At 37.3% G+C, this 22,175-nt stretch overlaps 2 protein-coding genes across 3 annotated transcripts in view; one reads left to right on the forward strand and one right to left on the reverse strand.

Moving 5' to 3' along the window:
- IL31RA (interleukin 31 receptor A) overlaps positions 1-22,175 on the reverse strand; it is a 78,142-nt gene that overhangs the window by 35,329 nt on the left and 20,638 nt on the right. For both annotated transcript variants that reach the window (XM_057495133.1, XM_057495134.1), the window contains 3 exons: positions 11,717-11,834; positions 8,470-8,651; positions 3,370-3,521 (listed from right to left, as the gene is read on the reverse strand). In XM_057495133.1, the coding sequence (XP_057351116.1) occupies positions 3,370-3,521; positions 8,470-8,651; positions 11,717-11,834 (452 nt within the window). The remainder of the gene's footprint in view (positions 1-3,369; positions 3,522-8,469; positions 8,652-11,716; positions 11,835-22,175) is intronic.
- LOC118919885 (60S ribosomal protein L37a-like) overlaps positions 13,478-22,175 on the forward strand; it is a 64,890-nt gene continuing 56,192 nt past the window's right edge. Inside the window, exon 1 of the mRNA XM_057495165.1 lies at positions 13,478-20,948. Within this exon, the coding sequence (XP_057351148.1) occupies positions 17,125-17,403 (279 nt within the window). The 5' untranslated portion in view covers positions 13,478-17,124 and the 3' untranslated portion in view covers positions 17,404-20,948. The remainder of the gene's footprint in view (positions 20,949-22,175) is intronic.

Genomic DNA, 22,175 nt, shown 5'->3' on the forward strand with positions numbered 1-22,175 from the left:
GGGAGGGACAAGTGGGGAAAAGGGGCATTATCATTAGCAGACATAATGTAGTGGGGGGGACACGGGGAAGGCAGTATATCACAGAGAAGACAAGTAGTGACTCTACAGCATCTTACTATGCTGATGGACAGTGACTGTAATGGGGTATGTGGTGGGGACTTGATAATAGGGGGAGTCTAGTAACCGTAATGTTGCTCATGTAATTGTACATTAATGATACAAAAAAAACCCAGTATTGAGATCCTTCTGCAGAGTGTTCACATGGTTCCATTTTCTATAGGTGGAAATCCTTTAAGGCCACAGGAAGGTGGTTTGGAGTTGTTAAACCATGGTCACATGACTGAACTTGAAATCAGAAAATGCAGGTTTGGGTCTACAAATTACAAACCTTGTGATCCTGGACAGATGATTTAAGCTTTCTACACTGAAATTTCCTAATCTGTAAAAATAAGAATAGTGATCCTCATTTACAGAATATTTGCAAGGATTAAAAAGTTTAGGGCATAGGAAAGCATTTTGTAAACCATAGAGCATCACACAAATATGATTTTTGCCATATGGATACATTAGGATTTTAGAATTAGTTTCTATATGGTTTTATTTACTTAAACATTCACTGAGCACATGTGCCAAGCAATGGGAAAACAAGGATGAAAACCAAGGTCTCTGTGTTTGAGGAACTTACAGTCTAATGCAGGGATAGATGACTTTAAATAACTGTTGAACATTAAGTGCAATGACAGAGGAGGAGCACCTAGCACAGGCTCTCCGATGGAAATGTGTCATACCTAAGTTCTAAGAGATGAGTGGATTTAGCAAGGTTTGGGAGCAGGAGTAGAGGTACAAAAGCAGAGGGCATTCTAGGGTGAAATACAGGACAGTAAAACTACATAAAAGAAACTAGCAATTCAGAATTACTAGAGAAGCAAGAGCAAGATGAAAGATGAACATGGAGGGGTCAATAAGCGGCAGGTCTTGGAGAGTTAAGGCTTGGGACTTTTTTCCATAGATAATGGGAATCATCCAGAGAAGGCTGGGTTGGTGTAGCTGGGTTTAGAACTAAGTAGACTCGATTGTTTCAAATGTAAGAAATACCAGCTGCACATTCCACTTTCCTTCCCACTTCCTCCAGGAGAGCAGAAGGAAAGACCTCTTGCCTCAGACACAGGAAGGAAAGAGGCAAAGATGAGTACAGGTGCAGGTCAAATAGGCGGACACAGGATGCTGGGAGTTGGGGTAGTTTATACTTGCTGTCCTCACTTAGTGTTTAGTAATTTGCTAAAAGGACACAGATTCTGGTTTACTTGTCCTGTTGAATCCTATACCAGCAGTCACAGGACTCTGGGCACAGACAAGCAGAAGAAATCAAGGGTTGCTAGTACTTGTAGGTCACCTCAGAAGTTCCTCAGGTTCACTGAGGCCATCACATGTGGTGTGACAGAGATGAGCTTATGTTCTGCAGGGGACTACCTTCCTAGGGGCCCTTCTGGGTTCTAGAAAACTACAAATAGGTGAGTCTTATGTTACGTATAGTCATCTTCTAGGAGAATGGTCCAGAAGCTTAGAGGAGGGGGACATCATTATTTCTCTTGTCCTAAACATAAGGCAAATGAAACTTAAACAATTTTCTTTCCTAAAAGAGTTCTAGATGAGGAGAGGATGCAACAGACAAAGTATCTATGGGTTTCAGTGAAGAAAAAAGTCTAGTGATAGTCTGCTGGACAAGATGAAAAAACAAGCTGAATGACTGTGGTGGTAATTGGGTGTATATTCAAAGAAGGCTGAGTAAATGGCCACCCTCAAAGAAGAAAGGAGAGGTTGATTCTCTGGATGGTCTCTACTCATTTACCACAGGGCTCTGATGTAGGTGTCATTTTTATTAATGATTAGATAAAAAAGTAAGTATTATCAAATATGAACATATTAAAAAGTTAGAAGCAAAGTTAACAAATTTTATTGAAAAGTTAGAAAGTTAATTACAAGTTTAGGGTGGTTGAATAAAGATTCTAAATAGGCTGAAATGATGGATAAGACCAACATGGGGAAATTCAATAGGAGTAAATAAAATGCCCACACTTAGGTTAAAAAACAGCAAGTTATAAGATAATGGAGATGTGTTTTACTAACAAATACTGTGTGGGGAAAAAAGTCTGAAAGATTTAACTGATTTAACTGGCTGAGAGCTGATTAAAAGTTAATAATGTTAAGGTGGTTACCAAAAAAAAAAATTGATATCATTTCAGACTGCATGACGGGAATATGAGAATATCTTCTGAACTCTGAGGTAAGAAAAGGTTTCTTAAGATACAAAAAATGTTAACTAAAAAGGAAAAGATTGATAAAATTTGATGTTATTAAAATTAAGAATTTCTGTCCAGCTAAAGTCACCATGATGGTGAAAAGTCAAGCCACATAGTGAGAGATGTCTTCAACACACCCAACAAATAAAAGACTCATAAATCAAACACATAAGGAACTCCTAAAAGTCAATTAAAAAATCGGACAGATCATTCAATAGAAAAAAAAAAGTGTAAAATCAACACTTCACAAAGAAGGACTCAAAATAGCTAATAAACACATGAAAAGGTATGCAGCCTCACTAAAAGACAGGTAAATCCAAATTAAAGCCATGATTCCATTGTTTTCATACAATGGAATACTATACAGCAATAAAAATGCATAAACTTCAGCATTATATAACATGAATGAATATTAAGAGCACTATATTGAGAGATGGAAGCCAATCATGAAAAACAGACAAAATGTATGGATTCCACATAATGTCCAAACTATGATCTTCAGGGATGCAGATTTAAATGGTAAAACCATAATAAAAAGCAAATAAATCTTTATGATGAAAATCAGGGTAACAGATCTAGGGGCAAAAGGGTGTTGTCATTAGGAAAGGGGTAATAGGCACTGGGCTTTGGCATGCCATTTTTGACCTTGGTGGTTTCTACATGAGTGCTGACTTAATAATTCATTTAACGCAATATTTAAGTTTTGTTCACTTTTCTAAATATGTGTTATACATCACAATTTCATATACAATTGGAAAAATAAAAAAGGAAATGGCCAGACCATAAAATCTCTGACAGCTGACATAGATAAACAAACCAGGTTAAAATACCAAAGTAAATTTCCCATTCTTTAATATGTCCCTCTGCTCTGAATGCAAGATGCCTATAGTAAAACACTTTTCCAATCTAAAAAGCTCAAATGGGAAACTGGGAAGGAAAGTACTCACTATTACCTATCTTCTATTTTCAATGTGGAAAATTGAAAAATAATGATTCCAGGTCAACAAAAGTTGTCAATAGTTTTCTTCTTTGGGCCTTCTAATAGAAACATTCTAAAGGCATAACTTACCCAGTGGGCACTATTTGCTGTTCTGAATCGAAGCATGTATTTTAAAGTAGATGAAACAGATGCCAATACAGGTCTTGTCCATTTTATTTGAACCATTCGTTTGACACCCAAAACCGGTTTCACATGGGAAATCTCAGGTGGTTCGGTTTTCACTGAAAATAAAAATCACATAGTTTTTATACTTGCAAAAAGATCAGAAAGTGCTAATAACATCCATCGAAAAATGAAAAAGAGTCTAGAAAGGAAATACAGTGCATATTTTGCAACCCACTATATGCAAATGACATGAGGAAGGTGGTGCAAAAGGAATGCAGCCACCACCACCCCCTAAAAAGCAAATTCCAGTGAGGAGAGGATACATTCCTGTGATTTCTCTACAAATCAGCCTTTTCCTAATTGAGTCAGATCTTATGCTGAGCAGAAGGGATATAAAAAGAAGAAACTACACGACAAGAGAAGCCATTCCCTCATCTGCTCTCCCCTCCCCTTGGCCTCTTCTTCCCTTGACCCCAGAATGAAGGACTGCCCAGTAGAAAGCACCTCTCATTTCCCCGGAACACAGCAAACATTATCTTCCCAAACCTCTCTCTTTGAAGATCTGTATTTTTTTTATGCCTATAAGAGTAACATATGCTCATTCCAAAAATTTTTTTAAATACAGAAAAATAAAAAGAAAAACTTTAAGTCATCCACAATGACATTAATTGGAGATTATCTACAGTTTGGTATATTTCCAGGCTTTTTTCTATGGAAGTATTTATATAATTTTAAAATAAAATTGATATGCTAAATAAGCCTTTTGTCTCTTTTAATAAAATAATGCCATCAGCATATACCCCTTTTGCATTAAAAATTCTTCAAAACATGATTCTTTTGCCACACTTCATGATATTCCATGTCATGGATAAACAAAATTTATTCGACCCTTTCTTTATTACACATTCATAGGGTTTCCAACTTTTCATTTTAAAGCTCCCTGAGAACAGAAGCTGGATCTTGATCACAAAGGCTAGAATTAATACCTGGCATTTATCAGGTATTTGTTAAGTGAATAAATAAGTGGATGATAGTTGCATCTTTGTCTGCATCTCTAATGGCTTCCTCAGATCTCCTTAGGATAGATAAGTAAAAGGATATGAACATTTTTAGGGCTGCTTCCACACAGTGCCATTTTGCCTTCCAAAAAAAGCTACACTAATAGCAGTTTCCATCAATAGGGTGTGAATACCCCTCCTACCACACCCTGGCTAGTAGTATCATCTTTTTCATCTTTGCAATTCCTGAGAGTTTCTGGAGAGCAATATCCCTACTTAGTTCCATGAAATTAAAAACACTGGATAAAAATATTCAGAAAGCTTTTTATAGCTACTCAAAAATAATACATATTTATTATGCCTGGACTAAAGAGTGGTCATCAATTTTTGTGGCCCCTAAGTATGTGCAGCTGTAAACAATAGCCGTATAAAATAATTTTCATAAGACTATTGATATTTATTGAGCATTTAATAAGTATTTTTTAGGAGAATCATTTTGTTGACGCCTCTCAACCACTTAACATTTGTTACACTCATTTTTCAGAAAGTAAAACTCAAATTTTCAAAGTTTATATAACTTTCTCATAAGAAGTCAAGCTGGGGGAATTCCTTTGCACCCACTCCAAAACTCCTTCCTTTCACCAATAAACTTGACAGCCTCCAGCCAGAATAAACACAAATCCCTACTATAGTTCGATTCAGCCTGTAACTATATCACCAAGGAGAAGTTATTAATTTTTATTCCCATTAAAATGGTGCTTAAAATTGCTAAATAAGAAATGCATATTGAGTGGTGTCAGCAGAATGATGCACTAGATGTCTGTTTTTGTTTCCCCATAGAAACAAAAATAAATTAATAAAAATAAAACAGAAACTGGCTGCACTAGCCTGGTTGGAGCTCTGGAAACCAGACAAAGGTTTACAGCAACCAAACAAACATCCAATCAAGAAAATGTCCCCTTCAAAGTGATAGGAAAAGTGTGGTGGTCTCACTTGCCCTTGTCCTACCCTTTCTCTCCACCACATTAGTGGTCTTGGTTTGGAGGAGGCAGAAACCCAGTCCCTACTTCCCCTCCTTGAACGATAGAGAACAGAGCAGACTCATTTACAACATCCTAACCTCTCTGGAGTAAGATGGAAGGATGTGTCCCTGTTTTATCTCAGATCTGAGGTAGGAAAAGCAGCTGGCACTGCTCATGAAAGCTACAGTGAGACTACAAACCCACACAAGCTGGAGCAAGAGATTACAGATAGAGATGTGCAATAGGCCACCCGAGGTCCTGAGGAAAGTTGGGTGAGACTCTGGGAAATTAAGACATTTGAAAGCAACTATGTAGACAGCAGAGTGAGAAAGCAATATGCAGGCCAAGACAACATGCATACTCAGAAAAGACCTGAAAAGAATTTTCACTTGAGACTGATCCTTAGGCTCAGGGCACACCCAGCTAATCTGTGAAGGACTGACTGCCCAGCACACAGACCCAGTCTGCAAAGACTAGAAAAGGTGTCTGTTTTTTCAAATGTCCAATTGTCAACAAACAAGTCACAAGGCATACAAATAAAAAATAGGGCCTATTCAAAGAAACAAAATACATCAATAGAAACTGTCCTTAAGGAAGCCCAGACACCAGGCTTACTAGAGAAAGACTTTAAAACAACTGTTTTGAATATGCTCAAATACTTAAAAAGAAAATATGGGCAAAGAACTAAAGGAAATCAAGAAAATCATAGATGATAGAAATGAGTGGGTGATGAAAATGATCTGTATAACTTTATGAATATGATTTAAAAAACACTGAATTGTCATTTATGAAAGGTGAACTTTGTGGTATGTGAATTGTATCTCAATAAAAATGTTACTCAAAAATATAAGGCCTGAATGCATCTCTTCGAGCAAAGGAAACAAAAGCAAAAATGAACACATGGGACTACATTAAACTGAAAAGTTTCTGTATGGCAAAGGACACCATCAACAGAACAAAAAGGCATCCTAAGGTATGGGAAAATATATTCGTAAATGACATATCCAACAAGGGATCAACATCTAAAATATATAAAGAACTCACACACCTCAATGCCCAAAAATCAAATAACCTGATTAAAAAGTGGGCAGAGGATATGAAGAGACAATTCTCCAAAGAAGAAATTCAGATGGCCAGCAGACACATGAAAAGATGCTCCACATCACTAATCATCAGGGAAATGCAAATTAAAACCACAATGAGTTATCACCTCACACCAGTAAGGATGGCCACCATCCAAAAGACTAAGAACAACAAATGCTGGCAGGGATGAGGAGAAAGGGGAACCCTCCTACACTGCTGGTGGGAATGTAAGCTAGTTCAACCATTGTGGAAAGCAATATGGAGGTTCCTCAAAAAACTAAAAATAGAAATACCATTTGACCCGGGAATCCCACTCCTTGGAATTTACCCAAAGAATACAACTTCTCAGACTCAAAAAGACATATGCACCCCTATGCTTATCGCAGTGCTATTTACAGTAGCCAAGATATGGAAGCAACCTAAGTGTCCATCAGTAGATGAATGGATAAAGAAGAGGTGGTACATATACAAAATGGAATACTATTCAGCCATAAGAAAGAAACAAATCCTACCATTTGCAATAACATGGATGGAGCTGGAGGGTATTATGCTCAGTGAAATAAGCCAGGCAGAGAAAGACAAGTGCCAAATGATTTCCCTCATTTGTGGAGTTTAGCAACGAAGCAAAACTGAAGGAACAAAATTGCAGCAGACACAGAGACTCCAAGAAGACACTAGTGGTTACCAAAGGGGAGGGGTGTGGGAGGGTGGATAGGGAGGGAGGGAGATGGGGATTGAAGGGTATTATGTTTAATACACATGATGTCACGGGGAAAACAGTGTAGCACAGAGAAGGCAAACAGTGAATCTGTGGCATCTTACTAACTGATGGACAGTAACTGCACGGGGGTGTGGGTGGGGACTTGGCAATATGGGTAAATATAGTAACCACATTGTTTTTTTCATGTGAAACCTTCATAAGAGTGTGTATCAATAATACCTTAATAAAAATTTTTTAAAAATTATGTGGTGAAATTAAATTTTTGAAAAAAAATTAAGAAGGTAAGAATTAGTCAGATATTTTAAAATAAGAGTTATACTCTTTTCCTATATAAGCAATGATGTTTTCAGGAGGAAAAACTCTATTTCCTTGAGTACAGTTTATGATACAAACTACAAGAGGAAAGAGGGACCGGCAAATGTCTCTTTTCATATATATATTTTTTCATTTGTATGTCTTCTTTGCAGAAATATCTATTCAGGTCCTTTGCCTATTTTTTAATGGGGTTATTTGATTTTTTGCAATTGAGTTGTAGGAGTTCCTTATATATTTTGGATATTAACCCCTTATCAACTATATGGTTTACAAATATTTTCTCCCATTCTGCATGTTGCCTCTACATTTGTTGATTCTTTCATTTGCTGTTCAGAAGCTATTTAGTTTGATGTAGTCCCACTAATTTTTTTAAAAATTTTTGTGTATTAAATTTTTTTTTTTTGGTATCATTAATCTACAATTACGTGAGGAATAGTCCCACTAATTTATTCAGTGGTTTTGATGTCTTATATCCAAGGAATCAGTGCCAAGATCAATGTCAAGGAGCTTTTTCCCTATGGTTTCTCCTAGGAATATTATGGCTGCAGGTCTTAAGTCTTTACTCCATTTTGAGTTGATTTTTCTGTATGGTATAAAATATGGATCCAATTTCATTCTTTTGCACACGGCTATCCAGTTTTCCCATTACCATATATTGAAGAGACTATCCCTTTCTCATTTTATATTCTTGGTGCCCTTGTCAAAGATCAGTTGACCATATATGGTCAATTCCTTCCTCTCCTTCCTTCCTCCCTACCTCCTCCCCCTTCTTTCTTCAGTAAAAGACACATTTTCTGTATATCCCTAATACACACCTCTATATCCTTGAGCTATGAGTCTACTTTTGAGTCCACAGTTCTTCAAAGAAAAAAAGAAAAGGTATCTTTAAACAAAAGGGTATATAAAAATATTAAATGATACTTACTTATGGCATCTAAGCTCCAATGTGTTGTATCAGATTTAATTATACCATCTGCATTTTGAGCTTCCACTTGAATAGTGTAGTTATCTGGGTTTGTTATTGTTGGAGGAAGAAAAGAGCATGAAGCATGATTTCCACTTGCAGAATAATCAGGTGAACAAATATCATTTTTATGTCCATAAGAGCTTTGAAGAAAAAAGTGATTCAACATGAGTTTAATACAGGAGTTCAGACACATAGCCATATATAATGTATTATGCATATATTTGTTAGTTTCACTCTGGGTTTCTCTTGAGAACAGTATAGCCCAGAATTTGGTGTCCCTCTCTCCAAATTCCTTCCTCACCTCCAAGGAGACATTAAAGTTACCTGCTTCCTGCCTGCCTGAGATGCTATGGACCATGGAGACCTCCTTGGAACTGTATAAGTCCAGCAAAAGCTACACTCATAATGCATTTCCTATTGGTAAGGAATAATTAATAGGCCCTGGAAAATCTGATTTGAGTCGCAAGAACTTATTCTTAAAAGAAAAAAAAAATCAAAGAGAATTTGTTAAATAAATTATGGTAGATACATAAATAGAATTTAAAATGACAGTTTTTAATATATCTATTGATATAGAAAGATGCCTTCCATATATATGTACTCTATTGATGGAAAAGAAGCTGGATGTATATTATATACAGAATAATCACTTTCATATAAACATTTATATAACTGTTCTTAGAGACACCTGTAAAGGTCTTCATCAAAATGTTTAAGTTGTTACCTTTGGTGGTGGGATCTCCAGTGATTTTTTATATTCTTTATATATTTCAGATTGAATTTTTTACCATTGGTATATATTGTTTTTATAAAACTCATTAAAAGTTTCTTCCTAGGTAAATAACTTAAACCTTATAAGTTTTAACTTAATGAAAACAAGTACACATATTGATGGGAATCAGATGGGTGGGTGCAGCTATAGTCCACACGGTTCAGGGGACTATGTAGGAGATGGAGTAGGCTAACAACAGGAAAGGAGGCCCACCTTGCAAGGTACAGGTGTTGCCAGGGTGGAGGACAAGGGAACAGAGCTTGGACATATAGAATCATGGAGTGCTGACAGCAGAAACAATGTCAAGGGTTTTCTATGGTTATTGAACCATGAAAATATGGACTCCAGGGTAATGCTGTATTGTTAAATGCATGTTCTAGAAGAAGAGCAGGTTTGAATCCTGGCTTTGCCTTATTAATCCTGTGCCTTGGGCAAACTTATTAACCTCTCAGTGCCTTGTTTTCTCATCTGTAAAATGAGAATAGCAATATAGCTATAGCATAGGGGTGTTAAGAGAATGAAATGAGCTAATACACATAAAGTAAAATGTCAGGCACATGGTCTAAAAGAGTTTTGTTACTATTACTGTTATTAGTACTATTACTGAAGTTGAATATTTGTACATTTATTCTTGCTGTAACCTTTAAGAAATCCCCTTTCTCCCCTTTTCTACACCCCTAGAGCGCTTTCAAGTCTGCTCAAAAACCACTATCTCCATGAAGGCATCCCAACTCCTCATTCTCTTCCCCAAGGAAAATTAAATTTCTGTTGTTTCTGGGCATCTGGTAGATTTTTTATTCACACCACTGACCCAAATCTGCTTTCAGATTTGACTATTCACAAGGAAATACATTCCTTCTGCCTGGAAGAGATGTTCTCAGTGATAAACTAAAAAAATGTAAGGCAGTCTGGTAGTCCTGGAGAGCCTAGCAGGCCCCCCTGAGGAGCTGTATATAGATAGGCCTGGCACCAGGGGCTTCCAGCTGGCGATAATGATAATCCATGCAGGTGGAAGAGGGTGGGGGTGGGGAAATGACTCTTTAAAACAGAAAAATAGGATTAAACCTATTGAGGTTTCCAGATTTTAATTCTACAGGTACTTCTTGTTCAACAGTGGGACTGGAACTAACAAGTCTGGGAGAAGATAAAGTCACCTGGACTGTGGATTATTGGGACTTTGTCATTCTTATTTTCAAAAGCAGTTGTCAGCAAACCGTAGCTTGCAGGTCAAATACAGCCAGCCCACCTCCCATTCTTACATGGATCACAGGCTAAGAACAGGTTTTACATTGTTAAATGGTTGAGGAAAAAATACCAAAATAAAAAGAACATGTTGTGGCATGTAAAAAGTATATGAAATTCAAATTTCACTGTCTATAAATAAGATTTTATTGGAAAACAGGTCCATTGGTTTACAAATTGTCTATGGCAGCTTTCTTGCCAAAGTAGTAGTGTTGACAGTTGGACAGAGACCCATCTCCCTCTGAGCCTAAAATATTTATTATTTAGCCCTTTACACAGGAAGTTTGCTGATCTCTGTTTTAAATCATCTCTGTGATATACTCACTGATGTATCAATGCTGCAAGGCATATTGTTTGTATTTTCCCTTTCTTTTACTGTAAAACATGAAGTGGACTTTCCTTACAATACTAGTTACCAATTTCTAAGGCATGAAAAAAAAATGGAGTATGTATGAGGTTTGCATTTAAACATGAAACAAAGCAAAAACTTGGAACTATAGACTTTCTTTCTGAATGGAAAATACATATCTTCTTCCAATTGTTCCCAAAAGAGGCTTAGGAATACCTAAGGGAACATGGAAGACATAATGGGTTTCATGAGCTATTTTCAAAATTCCAAAAATGCCCTCATGCACTCACTAAAATATCTAGCTTTTGGCTAGAATTATAATAAAAAGTTTATAATTTTTACTTGAATAGAATTAGAATAAAAAGAATGGTTGAGGTAGTGAAAACTTTGGGAATCACAGCCCAGGTGGAACACTGTCTGACACAACAAATTAGTGACACACTGAGGCCAATCTGCCTCTCGGTCTAGGTTTATAACCTACTTATTATATCTGGATCCATGAAGAATGAACAGTTTTATAGAACTTCTGGAAAGAGGAAGAATATGGTTGAATATAATAAATAAACAGATATCCTATCTGGTGACTATTCTCAGCCAACACAGCAGCTCCAGGAGGAGGCATCGTGCAGCCACACCTCCCCTCCCTCCATCACTGCAGATTCTTGTCAGTGTGGCTGCAAGTGGCCAAGATGTTCCCCCACTCACGGAATGCATATAGTAGTCACCCAGAGCTGTAAGTGAGAAAACATTTTACTTCATACGTGACTTGAATCATGAATGAACCAGGAGCCTCTGCCTCCTCCCCACACTCACACCGATAGTACACAGGCTCCTGTACTTACTAAGTTCTCCTAACTTTGTACCATGTATAACTGGCTTCTTTCTCTGGACTCCAGGTGCAAGTAAAATTTTTCTTATAGTAGAAAACACAAGAAATATTCTCAGGCTTAGCAGGCAGAACTGGAAAAAAGAACATACATACACACAAACACAATAACTTCAGTATGTGATAAATATTGCCAACATTAAACATTTTGATGAAAATAGGCCAATCAAAAGCTGGATTTATTGGCTAGTTGCTAGGTACAGTAGGTTCTCCCAAGCAGGGGCCATGGAAAAATCTAACTCCATTTCTTCAATTATTCCCTTTGAAGTGCTAGATATCTATTTTTTTAAATACTTTTTTTACATTCTTACTCAAAAGCAACATTTAATAAGTGAAAGTTATATAAGGCAAATATAAAGTGTTAGTAAAGTATTAAGTGAAGCATCAAAAGATAGAAATACTCTGGATGATGTAGGGAGAAGAGAAAAATACCATATGTTGAACTTTGCTACACTTCAACCTTCTGGATCAATATTATTTTCCCAGAAGATAGTATAAAGAGAAAATACCTGAACTGTCTTCAACTGTATTTTCACATCTTATAAATCTTGCCCCTGTAGTTCTCCATCCAATAACCTCCCTCCCTTCATAGGGAGAGCAGATCCTACCCTGTAGAAGAGGGATCTAAAGCCTCAAGATATCTAGGGATAGAGTTGAGGGGTACCTGAACTTAAATGGCAAAAAATTTTTGTCTTTATTTTTCACTATATCTTTATTTTTCACTAACTTATTGTTTAAATTTATAATTTTCTTCCATCATGTATGTGGTCAACAACCTACAGTAATATCATTACTTGTGACATTGCCACCATTAAAAGCCAGTTCTTTTTACTGTATTTCATCTGGTACCTTGAAATATCTGTTGTTACTATTACTAAATTAAGGTAATCATTAGGCCTTCTTATTTAATGTGTTAATAAAGCAGCACATATATTACTATGCCACAAATTTGTTTAATATTTTGATAACATCATTTGAATACATCTGGGTCCCTTTGTAATCCTATGTGTGTCTTATTTCTGCACCTACAAATATTATTTGAGCAGCAGTTCACAGGCTTTACCAGGTGACCAAGGGGTTCATCATATATATGCACACATATACATGTCTAAGAACTAAAGACAATTTTAAACTAAGGGCAATGTTCAGCTCTGGGGCTCAAACTAACTTCTTTTTGAGCCTTTTGTAGGACCACAAGTCTTAAGACACAGGCATTTATGAGAGAGGAAAGTAACTTCTTAAGTTACCTTCATATATCAGAGTTCTTCATATATCAGAGTTCTAGTGCTTCTAGGAAGGAAGTCCCTACCGGACAAGTAGGAAAAAGTTCATCATTTCTAGCAAGTAAAATATTGTGATTTTGAGCGAAGGGCTAGAAGACAATGAAAGTAAGACAGGACAAAGAGCTCTGATGTCAGTGTTCTTGGTGGTGCAGTACAAACACACAGATGGGCCTGATGAACCAAGGTCATTGGGGCTGAGGATCTATTATCTATTATCAGGCATAGTCTGGAGGAGGCTACAAGCTTATTGTCTTGACAAAGCCTCTCAGCACCAACTCCAGCATGGCACAGAAGTCCTAACACTGCACTGGCAAAGGATGGGCAGGGCTGGGGCAGCTCTTCAGGTAAGCTCCATACAGGTGAGTGTGGCATGCAGGGATCCAGAGGTCCTGTGTGTCCCAGGGTGGCAGTAGTGGGTGGGTATAGATGTGTAGGGCTGCTCTAGGCCTGGCATTCAGATGAAGAGAATTCTGTGCACAAGGAGACTTCAAAACAACAGGCAAACAACTGGGGCATGATCTTCAGGGGTAGGGGCCACTGTGATGCCCCAAAGGCCAGGTGACGTCAGCTGCCCCGCAGTAGGTAAGAGAGGAGAGATCAGACCCTAGCAGCCAGTCCAGACTAGACCCGAGGACAGCACAAAGACTTGCTCACAAGTCTTCATGAGCCCCTGCCCAAGACTCTAAAGTCACAAAAAAACCTGCTCATATTACCCAAACACCATCTAGAGGAGGAGTGGGGAAAAGCCAAAACTCTGGAACAGTAGGCATTTACTCTAGAGAACCTGAATTAGCTGACACTGAAAACCAGAAGAAACTGAGATGTTAGCAAAATGTTAAGTGCTACCTGCCTACCTTCTTCCTCAGCCCTGCCTGGCTTTCCAGGGAAGAGGAGACTTATGAAATTAATTAGTTGGATGATACAGTATAAGGATAGTATATTCTCTCTGCACATCTGACTGATACTATGTATTTTGACTGTCAGAAGTATTACTTTCTAACAGGAAGGAAGTAGTAAAGGTTTCTAGAATGGGTGGCTTATTGTTTTGTTTAGGTTTAGGAATTTGGGATTTGTTATGTACATTCATTTACTTGGTCTATGAAATGAGTATTGCTCACGTGGGTAAAGGAGCCCCTGGGAATGACAAATAGGGTGAGGGAGAGTTAGGTGCCTTCATGTTGTGTCAGAACCTCCAGCTGTTTCCCGAGAAGCACAGTCCTGCACATGAACCCTGCATCATCCACTAGTCAGCAGTCCGGTCAAAGACTTTTGATCTTTGCTACTTGCATGCTGAAAACCATGACAAAGCCAGGGATCTCCAGTGCAAATGCTTAAAAATGATCAAAGTTAAGTGGACCTGAACCAAATAATACTGAGTGTTACATGGGGATCAGAAGCTAGAGCAGTAATATATTTCTCAAAGAACCCACACAGCTTCAACCTTCCCTGGGGAGTCCTTGGGTCAGCAATCAGAATAGTAACAGATTCCAAACTTCACAACTGCCAGTGGGAATGTGCAAAATCCTACAAGGGGGTGAACGAAGGGTCAGCCAACAGTGTCCCCGGAAGAACAACTTTCACTGACCAACTCCTTATCTCTATGGTGCAGAGATAATGACAATGTGCGTGTGTCTACATGTAGGCCTGTCTTTATCCATTGGCCAATGTTTTTTATAACTATTTATCAAATGTTAGCCTGCCTCTCAACCTCTATTTCACAATTTCCCATCATACTAACTCTTCGCAGCATTTCAAAACTGATCTTTTGCTGGAGAACAGGAAGCTTTTCTTTGTCTTCCCAGAACATTCTTTGTACTAGTCTCATTATGGCCTCCTACAATCTTTTTAATTTTATTTCCTTTTCATTCTTACTCTGCCTTGCATTGGCTGAATCCAAAGCCAGCCATGAAAAGCCAATGTAGGAACAGTTTCTCATGGATCCAAATATATCCCTATCAAACCTCAGTGCCTTTTCTTTCCTCTTCTTCCCTGAATACCTTTCTTTAGGTCCTTCAGAGGTTTTGGTTAACATACATAAAAGCCATAATCCAGAAAGGGGTCAATTATCTGGTTCTCAGACCCATAAATGTTACCAGGTATCAGTAGAAGACAAAGTAGTTCCAAAATATGATTTCCCATTCCACCAGAGTTCTTTATGGAGCTACATCTGTCTTGTTCTTACCACGTTGCATATGGCAAGACCCCAATATTCTTACAAAGGCCTCTTGACATTGGCTTAGGGGAGGAAAAAAAATTCCTGTCCCTCTACCCTCCTAGTTCCCCAGTTGGGACCTTATAAAATTAGACTGACAAAAGATTAACAAGAGAAAAAGAATTTATTAATGTACACAGTGCATGTTACATAGAAGAAACCTCAATGAAAAGTAACTCGAGGTGGTTAGAACTTGGGCTTCTATCTTAACAAAAATACATTAATTTGTAGAGAAGCAACAAGAAGTAGGAAAAGTAATTTAGGCTTTCAAGGGTGGTAAACTGTGGGAAGGTAAACATATGTGGGAAACTAGTGGAGTAAAGTTTGCACGTGCAAATTCCATCTGGCACCAAATTTCCTTTTTTTTTATGGCAATAAAACTTCCCCAGCAAAGAAAATTCATGGCAGTCCTCCTTTTTCAGAAGTTCTGCTTTTAGTCATATCAGGGAAACTCCAACAAGGTTTTGTTTCTACATCTATTGGTTCTTAATTGTCTCCAGATAAAAATTATCCTTATGGTCAGTGGCACATTTGGGGTAACATATTCTGAAGAGATTTGTGATAAATAAAATGAATGCTGAGCAGTATTTCCAGTGCTCATCAGTATCTCTGATTCCTGGACACATAGGAAGATTTTTATTTCCTTACCCCCCTAAAATTAGGCAAAGCCATGTGACTTGCTTTGGCCATTGACATGAGAGGGACATTTAAATGCTGTTGCGTGATCCTCCTTTCTTTCCTCCCTCTGACCCTACACACACTGAAAATCATGGTGATGTCTCAGGATGGTAGAGCCTCTATCAGCCTGGACTCCTGCCTACCTGTGATGGGCATGCAGAGCTAGTTATTTTAAATACCAAGATTTTGGGCTTGTTCGTTTTTGCAGCATAAACAACTTCCCTGACTAATATAAAAAATAGCCGGCTCTGAAAATCCAGGATTCTAGGATGTGGGGGAGAAATTCGTTTAATAGTAGTTCACTGTCTTCTTCTCATTGTCCTCGTGGCATTCTAATTCAGGTAATTTTAGATTTTTTTTTGTTACGTATTAGGAGGCTGGAGGGAACTGGAATGATAAAAAAGCTAATCAACAGACAATATTAGGCTTCACCTTTACTTCCTTGCTTCACTTACACTTACACTTCTAGCCCCAGTTATGTGGTGTGATCCCACACATCTGAACTGTCTTTACTTGATGTGGTAGAACTGCCATGGCTGGCAGAGCCTACACATCTATTATCCTGTCTTTCTACTTGTTGGCAACCACTGTGCCTAATTTTAGTCTTATTTGACTTATCTCTAACTAGACCATCAACTGTTCATCAGAAACTGTCATAAACGTGCAAAATTGTGATAGAGCAATAAAGGGGACTTCACCTCTGTTTTATTTTTATTTAAAAACCCAGGAGCACTGGCAAGTACTCCTCAAGACTGTCAAGGTCATAAGAAACAAGGAAAGACTAAGAAACTATCACAGATCAGAGGAGACTAAAGAGATGTGACAATTCAATGCAATACAGTTCCCTGAGTTTCATCCTGGAACAGAAAGAAAACATGAATGAAAACTAGTGAAATCCAAATAAAGTCTAAACTCAGTGAATAGTAATGTGTCAATATCGGTTTCTTAGTTCTGGCAAAGGTATTATTGGTATAAGATATTAACAATGGGGGACTCTGGATGAAGGGTATAGAATAACTCTCTGTACTATCTTCACACTTTTTCTTTAAATCTAAAATTACTCAAAAGCAGAATTTTTATTTTATTTTAAATGGACAACTAAAGGCTCTATTTACCACTTTCACACATCTGTCCTTCCCCACATCTTAAAAAAAAAAAAGCTCTTTCAGCTTGCACCTAGTTAGAGGCGACATGGCGAAACACACTAAGAAGGTCAGAATCCTAAGTAAATGCGGGACCCATTATGGTGCCTCCCTCAGGAAAATGGTGAAGAAAACTGAAATAAGCCAGCATGCCAAGTACACTTGCTCCTTTTGTGGCAAAACCGAGATGAAGAGACAAGCTATGGGTATCTGGTACTGTGATTCCTGCGTGAAAACAGTAACTGGTGGTGCCTGGACCTGTAACACCACTTCCACCGTCACAGTAAAATTGGCTATCAGAAGAATAAAGGAATTGAAAGACCAGTAGAAGTGCCACCATTTGAAGCACTGTTAGACAATAATAAATGGGTTGATTTATGTAAAAACAAAACAAAACAAAAACCCTATATTCCTAGAAATACTCATTAACTTTTCTTTAAGAAAGATAAGGAGCCTACACTGGCAGTAAGTACATGTCTATCAATAATCACCCTAAATGCAATGCACCAATGAAATGAATGCACCAATCAAAAGACACAGAGGTACAGAATGGTACAGAAACAAGACCCATCTATACGATGCTTTCAAGAGATTCATTTCAGACCGAAGACATACACAGACTAAAAGTGAGGGGACTGAAAAAGATAATCCGTGCAAATAATAGGGAAAAAAATCAGGAAATCAGGAGTAGCAATACTTACATCAGAAAAAATAGATTTCAAAACAAAGAAAGTAACAAGAGAAAAGAAAGACATTACATAATGAAAAAGGGGTCAGTCCAACAAGAGAATATAACCATTATAAATATCTATGCACCCAATATAGGAGCACCTAAATATGCAAAACAAGTACTAACAGAATTAAAGGATGAAATAGAATGTGACACATTCATTTAGGAGACACCACTCACAGCAACAGACAGACCAAACAGACAGAAAATAAGGTAACAGAGGCACCAAATAACACATTAGATCAGGTGGACTTAACAGATATCTACAGAACTTGCTACCCAAAAGCAGCAAGATACACATTTTTCTCAAGTGTACACAGAATATTTTCCAGAATAGATTACATACTAGGTCACAAAAAGAGCCTCAATAAATTTAAAAAGATTGAAATCATATGAAGCAGCTTGTCAGACCACAATGGTATGAAACTAGAAATAAATTATGCAAAGAAAAAAAAGCCCACAAACACATGGAGGCTTAACAACACGCTCCTGAATAATCAATGGTTCAATGACCAAATTAAAACAGAGATCAAGCAATATATGGAGACAAATGAAAACAACAAATCAACAGCTCAAAATCTGGGGGATGCAGCAGAGGCAGTTGTAAGAGGAAAATACATAGCAAAACAGGCTTACTTCAAGAAACAAGAACAATCCCAAATGAACAGTCTAAATTCACAATTGAAGAAACTAGAAAAAGAACAAACAAATGATGCCCAAATTCAGTAGGAGGAGGGACATAACAAAGCTGAGCAGAAATAAATAAAATTGAGAAGAATAAAATAACAGAAAGAATTAAAAAATCTAGGAGCTGGTTCTTTGAGAAAATAAACAAAATAGATAAGTCCCTCGCCAGACTTATCAAGAAATAGAGAGGTAACACACATAAACAGAATCAAAAATGAAAAAGGACCAATAACAATGGACCCCACAGAAATACAAAGAATTATAGGAGAATAATATAAAAAATTATATGCCAATGAACTGGACAAACTAGAAAAAATGGACAACTTTCTAGAAAAATACAACTTTCCAAGACTGACCCAGGAAGAAACAGAAAATCTAAACAGACCAGCAATGAAATCAAATTGGTAATAAAAAAACTACCTAGAAATAAAATCCCTGACCCAGCTGTCATTATGGCTGAATTTGATCAAACATTTAAAGAATAGTCAATACCCATCCTTCTTAAAGTACTCCAAAAGGCAGAGGAGGAGGGAATATTTCCTAACTTATTCTATGAGGCCACATCACTCTAATACCAAAACCAGGCAAAGACACCACAAAAAAAGAAAATTACAGACCAATATCCCTGATGAACACAGATGCAAAAATCTTCAACAAAATATTAGCAAACCAAATTCAAAAATATATAAAAAAGATCATCCATCATGACCAAGTGTAATTCCAGGGAGGCAAGGATGATACAATATTTGTAAATCAATCAATATCATACATCACATAACAAAAAGGACAAAAATCACATCATCTCTAGAGATGTTGAAAAATCACAGATAAAATTCAACATCCATTCATGATAAAAACTCTTAACAAAGTGGGTATAGAGGGTACATACCTCAACATAATAAAGGTCATATATGACAAACCCAGAGCCAACATCATATTTAACAGCAAAAAGCTGAAAGCTTTTCCTCTAAGATCGGGAACAAGACAAGGATGCCCATTCTCACCACTTTTATTCAACATAGCACTGGAGGTCCTAGCCACGACAATCAGACAACACAAAGAGATAAAAGGCATCCAGATTGGTAAAGAAGAAGTTAAACTGTCACTGTTTGCAGACAACATGATATTATACATAGAAAACCATTAGAACTGCACCAAAAAAACTATTCGAACTAATAACTGAATTCAGCAAGGTTGCAGAATACAAAATTACTACACAGAAATCTGTTGCATTCCTATATACTAACAACTAATTAGCAGAAAGAAATCAGGAAAACAACTCCATTTACAATTGCATCAAAAAGAATAAAATACCTAGGAACAAACCTAACCAAGGAAGTGAAAGACCTTTACTCTGAAAACTACAAGACAGTCATGAACAAAATTAAAGAAGTTACCAGTAAATGGAAATCTATCCTGTGCTGTGGATAGGAAGAATTAATATTGTCAGAATGGCAATCCTCCCTAAAGCAATGTACAGATTCAATGCAATCGCCATCAAAATACCAACAGCATTCTTCAATGAACTAGAGCAAATAGTTCTACAGTTCATATGGAACCACAAAAGACCCCGAATAGGCCAAAGCAATCCTGAAAAGGAAGAATAAAGCTGGGGGGATTACACTCCCCAACTTCAAGCTCTACTACAAAGCCACAGTGATCAAGACAATTTGGTACTGGCACAAGAACAGACCCATAGACCAATGGAACAGACTAGAGAGCCCAGATATAAACCCAAGCATATATGGTCAATTAATATACAATAAAGGAGCCATGGATATACAATGGGGAAATGATAGCCTCTTCAATAACTGGTGTTGGCAAAACTGGACAGCTACATACAAGAGAATGAAACTGGATTATTACCTAAGTCCATACACAAAAATAAACTCAAAATGGATCAAAGAACTGAATATGTCATGAAAGTATAAAACTCATAGAAGAAAACATAGGCAAAAATATATTGCATATAATCATGAGCAACTATTTCCTGACTTTATCTCCTTGGGCAAGGGAAACAAAAGCAAAAAATGAACAAGTAGGATTATATCAAACTAAGAAGCTTCTGTCCAGCAAAGGACACCATCAGCAGAACAAAAAGACATCCTACAATATGGGAGAATATATTTGTCAATGATTTATCCAACAAGGGGTTAACATCCAAAATATATGAAGAACTCATATTCCTCAACACCCAAAAAACAAATAACCTGATTAAAAAATGGGCAGGGGACCTGAACAGACACTTCTCCAAAGAAGAAATACAGGTAGCCAACATGCACATGAAAAGATGCTCCATGTCACTAATAATCAGGGAAATGCAAATAAAAACCACAAGAAGATACCATCTCACACCAGTTAGGGTGGCTACTTTCCAAAAGACAAGAAACAACAAATGCTGGCGAGGATGTGGAGAAAAGGGAACCCTCCTACACTGTTGGTGGGAATGTAAATTGGTTTAACTGCTGTGGAAAGCAATATGAAGTTTCCTCTAAAAACCAAAAATAGAAATACCATTTGACCCAGTCATTCCACTCCTAGGAATTTACTCAAAGAAAACAAAATCCCTGATTTGAAAAGACATACGATCTCCTATGTTTACTGCTGCACTATTTTCAATAGCCAAGATATGGAAGCAACCTAAATGTACATCAATTGATGAGTGGATATAGAAGATGTGGCACATATATACAGTGGAATATTATTCAGCCATAAAAAGAAAAGAAATCCTACCATTTGCAACATGGATGAATCTAGAGGGTATTATGCTCAGTGAAATAAGTCAGGCAGAGAGAGACAAATACCAAATGACTTCACTCATTTGTGGAGCATAAAAACAAAGTGAAACAGAAGGAACAAAAAAGCAGTAGGCTCATAAACACTGAGAGGGGGCTCGTGGTTACCAAGGGGGAGGGTAGGTGGGGATGGAGAAGGGGATTAAGGGGCAGTCACAACATAGGTAGGTCACTGGGATGGTAGTACAGCACGGAGAACATGATTAATGACTCTATAACATCTTATCAAGTTGAGAGACAGTGACCGTAGTGGAATGGGTGAGGACTTGATAATATGGGTGAATGTTAAAACACTGTTCTTTGTGTGTGAAACCATCATAAAATAGTATATCAATGATACTTTAATAAAAATTAAAGAAAAGAAAGATAGAATATTCTTGCTTACCAAAGAATTTCCCATATGCAAGAGGAACATTTTTCATAGTTAAAAAGATGTTCTCAATCTTATTTCCATGTTCATATCATTATGGTGCCATTGCAAAATTAGTGTTTTGAAAAATGTCATGCAATAGAAGAAGGGCAAGGCTGATCAGAGATCAAGGGAAAGATATTCTAGAAGGGAAGTCTGGTGGAAACTGGAGCCAGTTATGTAGGAGATGGTATAAAAGTATTGTTTAAGCCAACCAGTATGTGGAATTTTGTTATGGAAGTCCTAGTAAACTAATATACTATATGATGCCTTCTCTACCTTCCCAGTGCCCAATCCTAACCTTTTCTCCTCTGATAGTAATTTTTTAACATAAGATGAAATTTAGTGGATCTTAGATCTGCAAGGTGCTGCATGGATATTAGGTCCATAGTCTTAAATTGAACCATGGCAGAAATATGTTGTTTCATTTCCCTCTCTGTCCTTGCAACTTACTGCAAATAGTATGAAAATTAAGTATT

This window comes from Manis pentadactyla, chromosome 2 (assembly GCF_030020395.1).
Source record: "Manis pentadactyla isolate mManPen7 chromosome 2, mManPen7.hap1, whole genome shotgun sequence".
Taxonomy (NCBI): Eukaryota; Metazoa; Chordata; class Mammalia; order Pholidota; family Manidae; genus Manis; species Manis pentadactyla.